General features: G+C 50.9%; 1 protein-coding gene across 38 annotated transcripts in view; it reads left to right on the top strand.

Moving 5' to 3' along the window:
* Positions 1-17,043, top strand: part of XG (Xg glycoprotein (Xg blood group)) — a 36,041-nt gene extending 18,998 nt beyond the window's left edge. For 8 of the 38 annotated variants that reach the window (XM_086386125.1, XM_086386126.1, XM_086386131.1 and 5 more), the window contains 7 exons: positions 1,373-1,414; positions 2,710-2,754; positions 4,931-4,972; positions 6,277-6,321; positions 8,471-8,506; positions 10,828-10,938; positions 12,088-17,043. In XM_086386125.1, coding sequence (XP_086242251.1) covers positions 1,373-1,414; positions 2,710-2,754; positions 4,931-4,972; positions 6,277-6,321; positions 8,471-8,506; positions 10,828-10,938; positions 12,088-12,104 — 338 coding nt within the window. In that variant the 3' untranslated portion in view covers positions 12,105-17,043. The remainder of the gene's footprint in view (positions 1-1,372; positions 1,415-2,709; positions 2,755-4,930; positions 4,973-6,276; positions 6,322-8,470; positions 8,507-10,827; positions 10,939-12,087) is intronic. The other 30 variants (XM_086386127.1, XM_086386135.1, XM_086386140.1 and 27 more) reach the window with 6 other exon arrangements.
* Positions 17,044-18,228: the final 1,185 nt, after the last annotated feature.

Here is an 18,228-nt window from a genome sequence, read left to right on the forward strand (position 1 = left end):
CAGTTGTGTCCAACTCTTTGCGACCCCATGAACTCTAGCTCACTAGGCTCCTCTGTGCATTTGATGCTGGACAGAGTATCCCAGGCAAGCCTTCTTGTCCAGACAAAAATACTGAAATGGGTTGCCATGCCCTCCTCCAGGGTATCTTCCTAACCCAGGGATCGATCCCAGGTCTCCCGCATTTCGGGCAGATTCTTCACCAGCTGAGCCACACAAGAAGCCCAAGAATACTGGAGTGGGTAGCCTATCCCTTCTCTAGCAGATCTTCCCATCCACGAATCAAACCGGGGTCTCCTGCATTGCAGGTGGATTCTTTACCAACTTAGCTATCAAGGAAGCCCACCTATATATCTATATCTGTACCTATTTGTATATCGATATCTGTCTACAGCTATACCAGCATCTATATCTGTATCTTTCTCTATCTCTGTATCTATATCTGTCTACTCCTCTACCTGCATCCATATCTGTATCTTTATCTACATCTAGCTATAGTCCTAAGTTGCTATCTTTGGGCTTCCCAGGGGGCTCAGGAGTAGAGAATCCGCCTGCAGTGCAGTAGACCTGAGTTCCATCCCTGGGTCGGGAACATCCCCTGGACGAGGACATGACCACCCACTCCAGGATTCTTGCCTGGAGAATCCCACGGACTGAGGAGCCTACCAGGCTGTAGTCCACGGGGTCACAGAGAGTCGGACACGAATGAGTGCCTGTCACGCACACACACCTATCTTTACACAGATGTTGTGTCTATACCAACCTTTGCAGAAGTGTCTCTGTGTATCTTCCCCCCCCAAAATGTATGTTTAATGTGATGCAGTTGACTTCTAGCATGATAGAACTGCGTCCCTTGAGGTGGGGGTAAGCCTGTGTTACCTTGAAGCCCTAGATCGGCATAGGTGGGGGGCATGAGTAATCTCTGAAAACACACCGCTTTCTGAAGGGCTCTCTGTGGCATGAGTTTTTCCATCCAGAAGCCATGCCTCTGGGGGAGGGACTCCTTAGAGCATTTTCTGGAAGGTCCTGAGCTTTTCCACTACATAGGGCTCCAGACGACTCAGTGGACAAGACCCTGATGCTGGGAGAGATTGAGGGCAGGAGAAGGGGGCGACAGGGGATGAGATGGGTGGGTGGCATCACCAACTCGATGGACATGAGTTTGAGCAAGGTCCGGGAGTTGGTGATGGACAGGGAGGCCTGGCGTGCTGCGGTCCATGGGGTCGAAAGAGTCGGACACGACTGAGCCACTGGACAACAAGCAGTCTTTTGGGGGTGACTATTGGGTCCGGCTTTGGTGCCAGCCGGGCGGATGCCTGCTGGACCCCAAGGTCCACGCTGCGAATGGCTGTCACATCCCTCTTCTCTCCTGCAGGAGGCGGCGGTGGCGGGTTCCAGCCGGGGCACGACGGCTACGGTAACAGGCTCGCTTCATGCAGTGCTGGGGCCCGTGGGGCTGGCGGGGCTGGGTGGGCTTTTCCGGGGCTCCCATTAGAGCTTCCTCCTGGGTCTTGGGTGTGGGCCACTTCACTGCTGACCATCAGCTTGGTTTCATCCAGGTGTCCAGGGGCTGACCCCACACCCCTCTGTCCAGGAAGCAAGACACAGAGCCCCGGGCAACAAGCTCATTAGCAGAGAACAGCCCAGGAATTGTGGATTCTTTATGTAGATAGTATATCATGCCAAGAAAGAAAGGAATTTACCCTGGGATAAACTCCACTCTTGTCTATACCGAGCTTTTCTCAAAGCGAGGGTTGGATCTAGAAATCTCCAGAGGGTCTCTGGTGCTGTAAAGTGAACTTGGGAGCTAATTGAGCCAGCAAAGCAAAAGGCACTGAATCCATGTTTCTAAACTGAGATAGAATCCCCATGAAACATTGTACAAAGTAGTCATGTGATACTTTGTCAATATAGATGTTGGTGCTGTTTAGTCGCTAAGTCGTCTCTGACTCTTTGCGGCCCCGTGGACTGTAGCCCTCCAGGCTCCTCTGTCCGTGGGATTCTCCAGGCAAGAATACTGGAGTGGGTTGCCATGCCCTCCTCCAGGGGAATCTTTCTGACCCAGGGATCGAACCTCGGTCTCCTGCAATTGCAGGCGGATTCTTTACCATGTTGAGCACCCAGGGAATCGCTTTTTAAAAATTACTCCCTGGGGACTTCCCTGGTGATCCAGTCATTAGGATGGTGGGCTCTCACTGGCAGGATCAGAGATCAGTGCCTGGTCAGGGAATTAACATCCTGCATATCCTGCATGCAGCCAAAAACAGGAAAAACAAACAAACAAACAAATTGCCCTCTGGACAGAAGAAGGTGTGGAGAAAGGTCCTTTATTTCTCAGTCGCTGAGATGACTGTCTGCTGCCTGTGGAGCATGCTTCCTGGCCTTGGGGACTGGACTTTTCCCTGGCAGCGCCAGGAAGTGGGGTTTTGAGCTCAGGCAAGCCCCCTCTCTCTGCAGCTGGGGGTCAGCGTGCCCCTGGCATTAGCAGACCTGCTGAACTTGCAAGGTGAGCTCAGCCCGACTCGGTGCAGCCAGGGAATGTCCGGGGTACGCTTGTCTCTTCCTCTGGCTGGGGGACAATCCGGGTGGGGCTTTTGCCCGGATATCACAGCCTCTGCTTCAGGGTCCTGTCTTTCTTGAAGCTTCCTTTGGGGATGTGTCCGGCATTTCTGGGCCTTCCCTTCCTCTTCACGTGGCCTTTCTTTCCTGCAGGGCGAGGAGGGCGCAACATACCCGGCTCACCTGGCATTAATTATGGTAATGGAGGTCTTTCATAAAAGCCAAAGCAGGAGAAGCTCTCCTGCTGAGGAGCTAACCCCCTGCGTGGGCGCTGCCTGACCGCCTGGGTTTCTGATCGGCGTCCTCAATGGGCACCGAAGCTGGGGAGGGGTTTGCATGGGACGCGGGACACAATCCATCCAAGAAATGAAGGCTTGCTCATGCGTATTACTGCCTGTGCACACGCGTGTGGCATGTGTGTGTGCCTGCACATGGATGTGTGCGTGTGTGGCTGGGAGGGCGCTTGCTTTTATACATGTGGACATATGTTCACATGTGCCTTTGCACTGTCTGTCTGTGCATGCGTGAGTATGAATTTGCACGTGTGTGTGCGCTGTGGATGTGCGGGTCAGGGCGTAGCTATATCTGTATCTATGTGTGTCTCTGTGTATATCTGTATCTAGACCTCGATCCATGTGTATCTGTATGTATATGTACCTATATCTATATTTATCTATATGCAGAAATATATCCATACCTGCATATATATTTTTATCTACAGCTATATGTTACCTGGATCTATATGTATTTATATCTATATCTATGTTTATCTATATGCATATCTATATCGATATCTGTATATATATTTATATGTATAGCCATATGTATATCTATCTATATCTATACCTATATCTACAAGTACAGCGATTTACATCTATGTTTACCTGTATGTATTTCTGAATATATATTTATATATCTGTTTATCTATTGGTATATGTACATCTATGTCTGTATATATGCACATGCATATCTATAGCTATATCTGTGCTGTGGTTAGTCGCTCAGTTGTGTCCAACTCTTTGCGACCCCATGAACTCTAGCTCACTAGGCTCCTCTGTGCATTTGATGCTGGACAGAGTATCCCAGGCAAGCCTTCTTGTCCAGACAAAAATACTGAAATGGGTTGCCATGCCCTCCTCCAGGGTATCTTCCTAACCCAGGGATCGATCCCAGGTCTCCCGCATTTCGGGCAGATTCTTCACCAGCTGAGCCACACAAGAAGCCCAAGAATACTGGAGTGGGTAGCCTATCCCTTCTCTAGCAGATCTTCCCATCCACGAATCAAACCGGGGTCTCCTGCATTGCAGGCGGATTCTTTACCAACTTAGCTATCAAGGAAGCCCACCTATATATCTATATCTGTACCTATTTGTATATCGATATCTGTCTACAGCTATACCAGCATCTATATCTGTATCTTTCTCTATCTCTGTATCTATATCTGTCTACTCCTCTACCTGCATCCATATCTGTATCTTTATCTACATCTAGCTATAGTCCTAAGTTGCTATCTTTGGGCTTCCCAGGGGGCTCAGGAGTAGAGAATCCGCCTGCAGTGCAGTAGACCTGAGTTCCATCCCTGGGTCGGGAACATCCCCTGGACGAGGACATGACCACCCACTCCAGGATTCTTGCCTGGAGAATCCCACGGACTGAGGAGCCTACCAGGCTGTAGTCCACGGGGTCACAGAGAGTCGGACACGAATGAGTGCCTGTCACGCACACACACCTATCTTTACACAGATGTTGTGTCTATACCAACCTTTGCAGAAGTGTCTCTGTGTATCTTCCCCCCCCAAAATGTATGTTTAATGTGATGCAGTTGACTTCTAGCATGATAGAACTGCGTCCCTTGAGGTGGGGGTAAGCCTGTGTTACCTTGAAGCCCTAGATCGGCATAGGTGGGGGGCATGAGTAATCTCTGAAAACACACCGCTTTCTGAAGGGCTCTCTGTGGCATGAGTTTTTCCATCCAGAAGCCATGCCTCTGGGGGAGGGACTCCTTAGAGCATTTTCTGGAAGGTCCTGAGCTTTTCCACTACATAGGGCTCCAGACGACTCAGTGGACAAGACCCTGATGCTGGGAGAGATTGAGGGCAGGAGAAGGGGGCGACAGGGGATGAGATGGGTGGGTGGCATCACCAACTCGATGGACATGAGTTTGAGCAAGGTCCGGGAGTTGGTGATGGACAGGGAGGCCTGGCGTGCTGCGGTCCATGGGGTCGAAAGAGTCGGACACGACTGAGCCACTGGACAACAAGCAGTCTTTTGGGGGTGACTATTGGGTCCGGCTTTGGTGCCAGCCGGGCGGATGCCTGCTGGACCCCAAGGTCCACGCTGCGAATGGCTGTCACATCCCTCTTCTCTCCTGCAGGAGGCGGCGGTGGCGGGTTCCAGCCGGGGCACGACGGCTACGGTAACAGGCTGGCTTCATGCAGCGCTGGGGCCCGTGGGGCTGGCGGGGCTGGGTGGGCTTTTCCGGGGCTCCCATTAGAGCTTCCTCCTGGGTCTCGGGTGTGGGCCGCTTCACTGCTGACCATCAGCTTGGTTTCGTCCAGGTGTCCAGGGGCTGACCCCACACCCCTCTGTCCAGGAAACAAGACACAGAGCCCCGGGCTGCAAGCTCATTAGGCAGAGAACAGCCCAGGAATTGCGGACTCTTTATGTAGATAGTACATCATGCCAAGAAAGAAAGGAATTTACCCTGGGATAAACTCCATTCTTGTCTATACCGAGCTTTTCTCAAAGCGAGGGGTGGATCTAGAAATCTCCAGAGGGTCTCTGGTGCTGTAAAGTGAACTCGGGAGCTAATTGAGCCAGAAGAGCAAAAGGCACTGGATCCATGTTTCTAAACTGAGATAGAATCCACATGAAACATTGTACAAAGTAGTCATGTGATACTTTGTCAATATAGATGTTGGTGCTGTTTAGTCGCTAAGTCGTCTCTGACTCTTTGCGGCCCCGTGGACTGTAGCCCTCCAGGCTCCTCTGTCCGTGGGATTCTCCAGGCAAGAATACTGGAGTGGGTTGCCATGCCCTCCTCCAGGGGAATCTTTCTGACCCAGGGATCGAACCCGGGTCTCCCGCGATTGCAGGCGGATTCTTTACCATGTTGAGTGCCCAGGGAATCGCTTTTTAAAAATTACTCCCTGGGGACGTCCGTGGTGATCCAGTCATTAGGACGGTGGGCTCTCACTGGCAGGATCTGAGATCAGTGCCTGGTCAGGGAATTAAAATCCTGCATATCCTGCATGCAGCCAAAAACAGGAAAAAAACAAAAACAAAAACAAAAGCAAATTGCCCTCTGGACATAAGAAGGTGTGGAGAAAGGTCCTTTATTTCTCAGTCGCTGAGATGACTGTCTGCTGCCTGTGGGGCATGCTTCCTGGCCTTGGGGACTGGACTTTTCCCTGGCAGCGCCAGGAAGTGGGGTTTTGAGCTCAGGCAAGCCCCCTCTCTCTGCAGCTGGGGGTCAGCGTGCCCCTGGCATTAGCAGACCTGCTGAACTTGCAAGGTGAGCTCAGCCCGACTCGGTGCGGCCAGCGAATGTCCCGGGATACGCTTGTCTCTTCCTCTGGCTCGGGAAGATCCGGGTGGGGCTTTTGCCCGGATGTCACAGCCTCTGCTTCAGGGTCCTGTCTTTCTTGAAACTTCCTTTGGGGATGTCTCCGGCATTTCTGGGCCTTACCTTCCTCTTCACGTGGCCTTTCTTTCCTGCAGGGCAAGGAGGGCGCAACAGACTCCCCTTCCCTGGCATTAATTATGGTAAAGGAGGTCTTTCATAAAAGCCAAAGCAGGAGAAGCTCTCCTGCTGAGGAGCTAACCCCCGCGTGGGCGCTGCCTGACCGCCTGGGTTTCTGATCGGCGTCCTCACTGCGCACCGAAGCTGGGGAGGGGTTTGCATGGGACACGGGTTGCAATCCGTCCAAGAAATGAAGGGTCGCTCACACATGTTACTGCCTGTGCACACGCATGTGGCATGTGTGTGTCCCTGCACATGCATGTGTGTGCGTGTGGCTGGGAGGGCGCTTGCTTTTATACATGTGGACATATGTTCACATGTGCCTTCATGCTGTGTGTCTGTGCATATGTGAGTATGAATTTGAGACACACGTGCCTGTGTGTGTGCTGTGGGTGTGTGGGTCAGGGCGGATGTGTGCATGTGGAAATATGTGCAGCTCTTGTGTCTTCATGTGTACATGTGTGGGCGTGTACTGCGCACACACGTGGAGATATGCACGTGTGTGTCCACGGTCATGTCCACACAGGCACAGTGCCTGTGATGCTAGTGTGCACGCCTGCCTGTGTGCACACATGGCTGTGCCGATGTGTGTGTGTGGACGTGTGCTTGTGTTGTACATGTGTGCATATGTGTATACGCAGATGTGCATGTATGCATATGGGTGTGTCCGTGTGTTGTATGTGCGTGTCTGTATGTATGTGGGTTGTTGCATGTGTGGTGGTGTGTTTTGTGTGTGTGCATGTATGTGTGTGGGGTTTGCATGTATGTTCATGTGTGTGGGCTGTGTGTACGTGTATGCATATGGATGTGTGTTGTGGGGTGTTGTGTGTGTTGAGTGTATGTACATGTGTGTATATGGGTGTGGTGTGTGCATGTGTGTATAAGTGTGTTGTATGTGGGATATGTGTGCATGTGTGTATATGGGTGTGTGTTGTGTTGTGTGTGGTGTTGCATGTATGTACATTCATGAATATGGGTGTGTCAATGCGTTGTGTGTGTGTGTGTGGGATGTATGTGTATTGCATGTATGAACACACATGTATATGGGTGTGTGTTGTGTGTGTGGGATGTTGTGTGTGTGCATGTGTGTATATGGGTGTGTGTGTGTGATGTGTGTGTGTGCATGTGTGTATATGGGTGTGTGTGTGTGGATGTTTGTGCACATATGTGTATATGGGTGTGTATTGTGTGTGTGTGTGATGTGTGTGTGCACATGTGTGTATATGGGTGTGTGTGTGCGCGCATGTGTGTATATGGGTGTGTGTGTGTGTGTGTGTGCATGTGTGTATATGGGGGTGGGTGTGTGGGTGTGTGTGCATGTGTGTATATCGGTGTGTGTGCACGTGTGTGTATATGGGTGTGTGTGTGCATGTGTGTATATCGGTGTGTGTGCACGTGTGTGTATATGGGTGTGTGTGTGTGTATATGGGGGTGGGTGTGTGGGTGTGTGTGCATGTGTGTATATGGGTGTGTGTGCGCGTGTGTGTATATGGGTGTGTGTGTGCATGTGTGTATATGGGTGTGTGTGCGCATGTGTGTATATGGGTGTGTGTGTGTGTGTGTGCGCGTGTGTGTATATGGGGGTGGGTGTGTGGGTGTGTGTGCATGTGTGTATATGGGTGTGTGTGCACGTGTGTGTATATGGGTGTGTGTGTGCATGTGTGTATATCGGTGTGTGTGCGCATGTGTGTATATGGGTGTGTGTGTGTGTGCGTGTGTGTATATGGGTGTGTGTGTGTGTGCACGTGTGTGTGTATATGGGGGTGGGTGTGTGGGTGTGTGTGCATGTGTGTATATGGGTGTGTGTGCGCGTGTGTGTATATGGGTGTGTGTGTGTGCATGTGTGTATATGGGTGTGTGTGTGCATGTGTGTATATGGGTGTGTGTGCGTGTGTGTGTATATGGGTGTGTGTGTGTGCATGTGTGTATATGGGTGTGTGTGTGCATGTGTGTATATGGGTGTGGGTGTGGGTGTGTGTGTGCGCATGTGTGTATATGGGTGTGTGCGCATGCTTCTTGTGCACGCCTTTGTGTGTATCCCTACACCCTGAGGTGACAGCCTCACCCCCGTCCCCTCCCCTGCTTGGACGTGTAATGCCCGCCTCCCAGCAGCAGGCAGCCCGTGACCAGCTCTTCCGAATACCATGTGACTGTGCGCTTGTCCCCTTCCAGGTGGAGCCGGCCACTCCACAGCCGGCAACCAGCAAGGTACGGCCCGGGGGCGGGGCTCCCGGCCTTCTGAGGGGCGGGCTCCCCACGTGGCTGCAGAGGGGCCCCGGCAGGCGAGGTATTGTTTCCACGGAGGGCTTTCAGGGACCACCTTCTCTCTGTGTGTGGGCGTTCAGAAGCTCCTTCCAGGCGGGGTCTGTCCCACGGGGGTCAGAGAAGGAGACGTGGGGACTGACTCGGAGCTGCAAGATGCCTGATGCTCTGGGGACTCACTCGGAGCTGCAAGATGCCTGATGCTCTGGGGACCAACTTGGAGCTGAAAGATGTCTGGGGGTCTGGGGACCGACTCGGAGCTGCAAGATGCCTGATGCTCTGGGGACCGACTCAGAGCTGAAAGATGCCTGGAGCTGTGGGGACCAACTTGGAGCTGCAAGATGCCTGATACTCTGGGGACCGACTCAGAGCTGAAAGATGCCTGGGGCTGTGGGGACCAACTTGGAGCTGAAAGATGTCTGGGGCTCTGGCAACCGACTTGGAGCTGACAGATGCCTGATGCTCTGGGGACCAACTCGGAGCTGAAAGACGCCTGAGGCTCTGCGAGGGCGGCTGCGGTGCTTGGAGCTCCTGCTGCCCACCGCCGGTGCCCGTTTCGTTGACCACAGCTGACCTCAAGCCTCAAAGGAGAGCAGCAGAGCAAACACGGCCTTCACTCCCTGAGAAGCCCCCAGCGGGGCCCCGCCCGCCCCGTCACGGGTCCGCAGGGCAGGCCTGGGGTCCGGCCAGCGAGGGTATGCCGTGTGTCGCTGGGACGGCGGAGGCCAGCCTCTTGGGGATCTGTAGGCTGACACGAGTGCAGGGCGATGCTGGAGCCGCACGGCCGACCCCAAGGCTTTGGGGGAGAAAGAAGGGACAGAGCTGTCTTTCTAACCCGTCAGGCCTAGGACCCGGGCGGGGCCATGGTATCGCTGTTTGCAGGACGTATTGCCATTTCCCAGGGGCCTGGGTGTTTACGGGACGTTTGTGAAGGCCACGGGTGCTTTCCTTCTCGTGGACTGGAGGTAGAGGAGGAGAGGTGCTCCCCAGACAAGATTCAGGTCTGACACACAGATTCATGGAGTCCGTGGCAAGACAGGGGGCTTCCCTGATAGCTCAGTTAGTAAAGAATCTGCCTGCAATACAGGAGACCCCAGTTCGATTCCTGAGTTGGGAAGATTCCCTGGAGAAGGCATGGGCTACCCACTCTGGTATTCTCAGTCTTTCCTGGTGGCTTAGCTGGTAAAGAATCTGTCTGCAATGCAGGAGACCCTGGTTTGATTCCGTTGTTGGGAAGATCCGTTGGAGAAGGGAAAGGCTACCCACTCCAGTATTCTGGCCTGGAGAATCCCATGGACAGAGGAAGCCTGGTGGGGCTACAGTCCGTGGGGTCACAAAGAGTTGGACACAAATGAAGCGGCTAAGACTTTTTCACTTTCGCCAGGACAGAGGACTCACCCAAGATTGGGGTGGGCTGGAAGACAGAATGACTGCTCCTGGATGGGACATCTCCAAGGCACAGTCTACGGATGTGTGGGCATCGGGCAGGACAGGAGACAGAGATGTTGTGCTAGCTTTGACTGAACGGAGCCCCAGGAACTGTATTATCTGTGGGGCCAGAGTATGGAATGGAACAGATGTGGGGGCTACAGGGGTAACTGACCGGGTGACCCCTGGGCTGCTCTGAACTTTCTACATGCATTTCCCTGGACTGTAAGGAGACCCAACCAGTCCATCCTAAAGGAAGTCAGTCCTGAATATTCATTGGAAGGACTGATGTTGAAGCTGAAACTCCAATAGTTTGGCCACTTGATGCGAGGAGCTGACTCACTGGAAAAGACCCTGATGCTGGGAAAGATGGAAGGCAGGAGGAGAAGGGGACAACACAGGATGAGATGGTTGGATGGCATCACCCACTCAGTGGACATGAGTCTGAGCAAACTCTGGGAGATGGTGATGGACAGGGAGGCCTTGCATGCTGCGGTCCATGGTCACACAGAGTCGGATACGACTGAGCGACTGAAGAACATGAGTCAAGCTTTTCTGTCCCCAAAGATACAAATTCATCCAAACACACCCATTAAATTAAATATATATATATATTTTCTGTACAAAACCGTTGGATGCCCCAGACTGATCAGACGTGGTTAGTAAGCGCCCCTTACATAAAGCAGGATGCCTCCCTTGGGCTTCTTCGATGAATTCCATCTTTTTCCAGTGAATAGGAGGGCGGGGAGGGCCAGGGGCGGAGGTGAGTGGGGAGTTGCTGGGAATACACGCTGGCGCTGTTTTTCCTGAGACCGTCTTGTTCCCTTGCATTCCCACAGGCAACATGATAGCAAAAATTGTATCTCCCATCGTCTCCATGGTGGTGGTGACGCTGATCGGGCTGGCGGTCAGGTACTATAACCAGAGGAGAAACTCTCTCAGGACAAACGGCAAGTCCTCCCCCCGCCCCCGCCCCCGCCCCCAATTGTGTCTGCCTTAACTGGTAAAGCCCGATTTTAAAAAGATATATAGATACGTGAATGAATGAAAAAGAGGCAGACTCACAGATACAGACAACAAGTTAGTCGTTCCCAGTGGGGAGATGGTAGAGGGCAGCGGTTAGACGGAGGGGAGGGGATTAAAAAGAACCAGCTAAACGGGAACCCACTCCAGTCTCCTTGCCTGGAAAACCTCATGGACAGAGGAGCCTGCTGGGCTGCAGTCCACGGGGTCGCAAAGAGTCAGACGTTACTGAACGACCCCGCACACACACACGACCTCCAGGGAAACGAGTTTATGCAGCGGGTGGTGGGGGGCGAGGTAGGGCTTCTGCTTCAACTTTGGGTCCAAGCTCCTGGGTTTGCAGAATTACAAGCGCAGGGAGCTGCCCTTGGGAGCAGAGATCCTGGCTGCTGATCCAGGAAATACCTAGAGACGTCGCTAAAGAGGTGGCTGGGGCAGAGACGCTTTCTTGCAGAAGAAGCAACAGCTCAGACGTTAATCTAGATTCTCTCAAGCTTTGGTCCTGAGACCACTCATGTCGGGATCTATCTGGGTTTTGCCAGAGTGAGGTTTCCACTGCCCCTGAGGGAAGCTATGAAACAGAAGTCTATACCAATCGTGTTTTTGTTCTGGATTTGGGAAACTTCAACATCTCAGTAGCTGCCCTCTGCCTCCCTCTGCTGGTGGTTGGGTGGTTTTGACTTACACCCTGGCCAGGAAGCGCCTGGGTCTATACAACACCCCAGCCTGAAAGTTTGGGAGGGGGGAAGCAAGAGTTTCTGAAAAAAATAAAACCACTTACATTCTGGACCACATGCCTCATCACAGATGTTGTTGTTGAGTCACTCAGTCGTGTCCGACTCTTTGCGACCCCGTGGGCTGCAGCATGCCAGGCTTCCCTGTCCTTCACCAACTCCCAGAGTTTACTGAGACTCATGTCCATTGAGTCAGTGATGCCATCCAACCATCTCATCCTCTGCTGCCTGTACAGTGAAAAAAATTAACAGTGCTTGAAGATCAATCCACTGAAGTGTGTGTATGGTTTGTTGTTGTTTTTTTTATAAGTATGACGTCTTGCTTTCAATGTTTCCTTGCAGAACCACGGACCATCTGAGGTCTTCAAAATCCACCCACCACTCTGAGAAAACCTCTCTTCAGATGACAACCCTGTCGATTCTGTGGAACGTTCCTTTTCATTCTTGGCTTCACTCGCTGCCCTGGAGGGTCTTCTCTTCTGTTTGCAATAGACGTGCTGCCCCACAAAGAAGGGGGTTCCTAATTCCTCAGATACACCCATGGGAACGAGGTGGACAGCTGGATCTTGGATTGTAAAGAGATTGCTTGATCTGTGGGTTCCATCAGCCATGCGGCCTGAGAGGTTCCGACTCTGGTCTGAGCTCTGGAGTATGTCCTGCTGAGACCACGGGCCACTGACGTGGTCAGAGAACACAGGAGCCAGGAGAATAGCTGGGGGTCTCGGGTGGGGATGCCGTGGAGGACTTCCAAAGGATGGATGCTGCTTGGGTTTCTAGCAAGCTGGGGAGACAAGCTTAGCTCATGCTACAGCTTCCTTGCAAAAGTGAAAGTGTTAGTCACTCAGTGGCAACTGACTCTTTGCGACCCCCTGGACTATAGCCCACCAGGCTGCTCTGTCCATGGGGATTCTCCGGGTGAGAATCCTGGAGTAGGTTACCATGCCCTCCTCCAGGGGATCTTTCCTGACCCAGGGATCCAGCCTGGGTCTCCCGCATTGCAGGCACATGCTTTACCATTTGAGCCACCAGGGGAAACTAAGCACCTTTAGTTAACGTCAGGAATCCGGACCAGTTCACCACCGCCTGTGAATCAGGAATGAATGTGTTTCTACCCTAGGGGCAGCATTTAACTTTATCTCAGCTCACAAAAGTATTATCACCTGCAGAGGATGAGGCTGGATTTCTGGAAATTTAAGTGCAAGGCCCATGATGTGGAAACCTGCTTGGGGAGAGATCTTGGGGTGTTTTTTGTTTTTGCCATGAAATTGTATGGTTCTACTTTTTTTTTTTTTTCAGAACGTGGGATAGAGATTTTGAAATGTCGAGACCTTTTTGTATTATTTTTGGCCTTGGATCCTCTGTGGGTACCAGTTCTTAACACAATGTCAGCGCTTTCCTTGGTGTATACTTTTCTTTGTCCTGGACTAACTGTCTACCCTCAGCATCTAAAAAGTAGACCAGCTGCTTGCTTGGGTTTCAGTCATTCTTTAGGGGAGAGGAGAGAATGGGTAGTTTGGGCAGACTAGTGTAGTCTGATGGACTGAGATCAACGCTGATAGAACGTTTAGGGTTTGAGTATCGGAACCAGAGAGGAAGATGGTCATTAGAGTCTGGAATGCAGAAAGATGATGCACGGAAATCCTAGATATTCATGTGTGGGTGCTCCCCCTTAGATACCTGCACCCCGGTGTTCACTGCAGCAGTATCTCCAGTAGCCAAGGCACGGGACGCCTAAGAGTCCATCGATGGAGGAATGGCTCAAGACGATGTGGTACGTGTGTACAGATGGAATATTACTCGGCCGTGAACAAGAATGAACCCATGCCATTTGCAGCAACATGGGGTGGGCCTGGAGAGTATTGCCGCAAGTGAAGTAAGTCTGCAGAACACAAAATACCCTATGATATCACTGACGTGTGGAATCTAAGAAAACGGATACAAATGAACTTATTTACAAAACAGGGATAGACTCATGGACATACAAAACGAACTCCTGGTCACCAAAGGGGAGAGCGTGGAGGCATAAATTAGGAGTTTGGGATGAAGAGATACGTGATACCATATGTAGAATAGATAAACAGCAAGGTCTTACTTGATAGCACAGGGATCTCTACTCAAAATGTGGTAATAAATGATACTGGAAAAGAATATATGTATATCTCCATGAATAACTGAAATTGCCTTATGTGTCAGTCGGTCAGTCATATTGGGCTCTTTGTGACCTCAGGGACCGTACGTAGCCCACCATGCTCCTCTGTCCATGGGATTCCCCAGGCAAGAATACTGGAGTGGGTTGCCACGCCCTCCTCCGGGGGATCTTCCTGATCAGTGATGGAACCTGGGTCTCTTGCATTGGCATTTGATTGTTTACCAACTGAGCCACCAGGGAAGACGACACCGGAAACAAACACAGCATTGTAAACCAGCTACAGTGAAACAGAAGAGAGAAGAGAACACCGTTTCTCCAAGGATAAACCACTGTATGCAAGGCTGCTGACCCGCCGCCAGCTCCTAATGCGGGGAAAGCAAGTCTCTCTCTCTCTCATACACACACACACACAGGTATCAAAATTCATGCACTGATGTCCTGACCCTTGGCATCTCAGAGTGGAACCTTATGTGTCAAAAGATCGGGGACAGTTGTGATCAGTTAAGACGATGAGTCAGAACAGGAGGATGGCTTCTGAGGCAATATGAGCTGTGTCTGTATAAGAGGGGAAATTCAGATACACACAGAGAGACACCAGGAAAGGAACCTGAGTGGCTTGGAGCAGCCCAGCCACAAGGTAAAGAGCTATCGCAAGCCGGGACAGAGCCCCGTATAACCTTCAGAGGGCGGGCCCGCCTGCCCATCCCTTGGACTTGGACTTCCAGACTCTGAAACTGGGAGAAGATACATATTTCTTATTTCATCTGCCCAGTTTGTGGGATTCTGTTAAAGGCATCCTTAAAAAGTCATACAGAGATGAATATATTTGGGGTACATAGTGGTGAGGGTTTTTTTTTTTTTCTAATTTAAACGCGAGAATGAGGAATGCATCTAGCTTGTCTGTACAGGTGGTACGGGAAGCCAGGCATGATTAAACTCTGGACTCAGGCCCAAAGCGTGAGATCACAGTCTGGCTTCTCCAGGTCAAGCTGTGTGACCCTAGGCAAGTTGGGCAACCTCTCTGGGTGTCCGTCATCTCATCTGAAAAATGAGTGTTTTGGAAATCTTGAACGTGGATCACAAGAAGTTTCAAGGAAACTGACTTCTGGCATCTGTCTTCCAAAACAGTGGTGAGGCTGTGGTTGTTCAGCCGCTAAGTTGTGTGCAGCTCTTTGCAGCCCCATGGGTTATAGCCCTCCAGGGGCCCCAGTCCATTGAAATTTCCAGGCAAGAACACTGGAGTGGGCTGCCATCTCCTTCTCCAGGGGATCTTCCCAACCCAGGGATTTGAACTGCAGTCTCCTGCATGGGCAGGCGGATTCTTTACCCCTGGAGCCACCAAGGAACTGTATCCTATATTTTGAAAGATTTTAAATAGTCTCACCTCAGAAAGAAAGAATTATGTCACACGGTGGAGGCGTCAGACAAGGCTACGGTGATCATCCCACTGAAAAGTAGCCGCCACGGTCATCCCACTGAAAAGTAGCCGCCACGGTCATCCCACTGAAGCATAGCTGCGATGGTCATCCCACTGAAGCATAGCTGCGATGGTCATCCCACTGAAGCATAGCTGCGATGGTCATCCCACTGAAATGTATCATCATCCCACTGAAATGTATCCTCGTCCTACTGAAATGTATCATCGTCCCAATGTACACCTTAACCTTCTACAATGCTACGTGTACATTATGTCTCAGTAAAGCTGGGGGGAAGAATTCTTTGTGAATTTTTCTGTGAGTATTTTTGCTTGGATTCTGTAGGCGTGTGGCATGCCACGAGCATAGTTGATCCATACAGTGGCTCTGGCGAGACTTTCCTCTTTCTTTCCACGGAAAATTCACTAGACATTGAATATTCTGTGACAGCACATTGTATACACACGTATATATCTGGGACAGAGCAGCTGTCTTAGTGACCATATGTTTCTGCTGACGTGATAGAATCTCACTTCCAAATTGTGTTTTCTTCTGACTGCCGCGGGTCTTGTTCATTTCGAGGACTGTTTCAGAGGGTATGTGCGTGCATCTGTTCTTTTATCTTCCTTCGGGTAATTTAGTGTAGATTTGGTGGCTGTTTCTTGCGTAGGTTTGGAGGACTCCTTTATCTGTGCTCAGAAGTCAATTTCCTTTAAACTTCTTGTGATCCACGTTCAAGATTTCCAGCATCTTCGGTATTTCACATTGAAGGAGCCACCATGTGTAGCAGAATTATCTTTACTTTCAGCAAATGTTTCTTAACATTTTGTTGTTTAATTCTGTTTCTTTGTACCCTCTAGCTTCTTTTATCCCCCCCTCCAAAAAAAAACATTAGCTTCATTATTAAAAAAAAAAAAAAACTTTTGTATTAGAGTATAGCTAATTAACAAACAATGTTGTGATAGTTTCAGGCGGACAGCAAAGAGACTCAACTATATACATATACATGTATCCATTCTCCCCAAACTCCCCTCCCATCCCGGCTGCCACATGAAATTGAGCAGAGTTCCCTGTGCTGTCCAGCAGGTCCTTGCTGGTTCTCCATGTTAAATACAGCAGTGTGTCCATGTCCACCCCAAACTCCCTGACTATCCCTTTCCCCATCCTTACCACGCCTCAACCATAAGTTCACTCTCTAAGTCTCTGAGTCTGTTTCTGTTTTCTAAGTAAGTTCATTTGTATCATATCTTTTCAGATTCCACGTGTAAGGGATGTCATATGCTGTTTCTCCTTCTCTGTCTGACTCACGTCACTCAGCATGACACTCTCTAGGCCCATCCATTTCACTGCAAACAGCATTAACCGTCTGGCTTCTTATAAAAACTCCTTTGAAAGTGAAAGTATTAGCCATTCAGTCGTGTTCGACTCTTTGAGACCCCATGGACTGTAGCCCGCCAGGTTCCTCTGTCCATGAGATTCTCCAGGCAAGAATACTGGAGTGGGTTGCCGTTTCCTCCTCCAGGGGATCATCCCGACCCAGGGATCGAACCTGTGTCTCCTGAGTCTCCTACATTGCAGGCAAATTCTTTACCGCGGAGCCACCTGGGAAGACCATACATCTGGAAACAGTCATCACCTGCCATGTGGTTTTAGAATAAGCGTTAGTCTTGGTGGGGTAATTCAGTGCCTTTTCTGCTTTGTTTCTTTGAAATTAAAAAATATATATTTTTTCAACTTTTGGCTGCTGTGAGTCTTTGTTGCAGTGCTCAGCCTTTCTCTAGCTGTGGCACTCGGGCCGTCTGGTTGTTCCACGGCATGTAGCGTCTTAGTTCCCTGACCAGGGATCGAACCTGCGTCCTCTCCATTAGAGATCGCTAAGCACTGGGCAACCCTTTTGCTTTTCTTGGAGTCACAATGTGCTCAAACGCAAGTTCTGTCTGAGCCACAAGAAGCCCACTCTCACTGGTGAAAAGTCTCCCGAGATTTCCTAGCACAGAAGATGCAGCGAAAAGTGAAAAAAGGATCAAGGTGTCCAAGAGCCAGTCCCCTCCCGTGAGTGCTTATTTGCAGATCAGACTCCAGAGGGAATAGTAGAATTAGCTTGACTGATTTCATATCGCGTACTATTCTGGGCCTGGGTGTTGACAGGCTTCAGTGGGTGTGGGTTGGCGTCCCCCAAGCCCCGCCTTCCTAACGGAGGCTTGTCCCCAGGAGTTCCAAATATAAACGCAGCGCGTTCCCCGGAATCCAGCAGAGCTGTGAGCACATCTGCGCTTTGCAGCCGTCTCTCCTTTATCCTGGCCACCTCCCTCCCTGCCCTTCTAGAACAGGTGTGCGGCAAAGATAGCTGCCTGTCCACAAATAGCTGGGGCTCCATAAATGGTCCATGGTTGGACAGATGCCCCAAACTCCCCTCAGCCGAAAATAAAAGCAGTGCTTGGATGTGATGCTTTTGAACCGTGGTGTTGGAGAAGACTCTAGAGAGTCCCTTGGACTGCAAGGAGATCCAATCAGTCCATTCTAAAGGAGATCAACCCTGAATATTCATTGGCAGGACTGATGCTGAAGCTGAAGTTCCAATCCTTTGGCCACCTGATGGGAAGAGCTGACTCATTGGATAAGACCCTGATGCTGGGAAAGATTGAAGGCGGGAGGAGAAGGGGACGACAGAGGATGAGATGGTTGGATGGCATCACCGACTCGATGGACCTGAGTTTGAGCAAACTCCGGGAGTTGGAGATGGACAGGGAGGCCTGGCAGGCTGCAGTCTGTAGGGTCTCAAAGAGACGTACACGACTGAGCGACTGAACAAGTTGGACTGACAAGCAGAGAACATTTTGCCACTGGAGTGGAGGGCTGGGGGCACCAGCTGGCTCTCTCACCTTTGGCTATAAACCAGAGGGGCATTAATTAGAGATG

This window comes from Bos grunniens, chromosome X, assembly GCF_055505025.1.
Source record: "Bos grunniens cultivar Pamir isolate PY7600 chromosome X, Bosgru_T2T1.0, whole genome shotgun sequence".
NCBI lineage: Eukaryota > Metazoa > Chordata > Mammalia > Artiodactyla > Bovidae > Bos > Bos grunniens.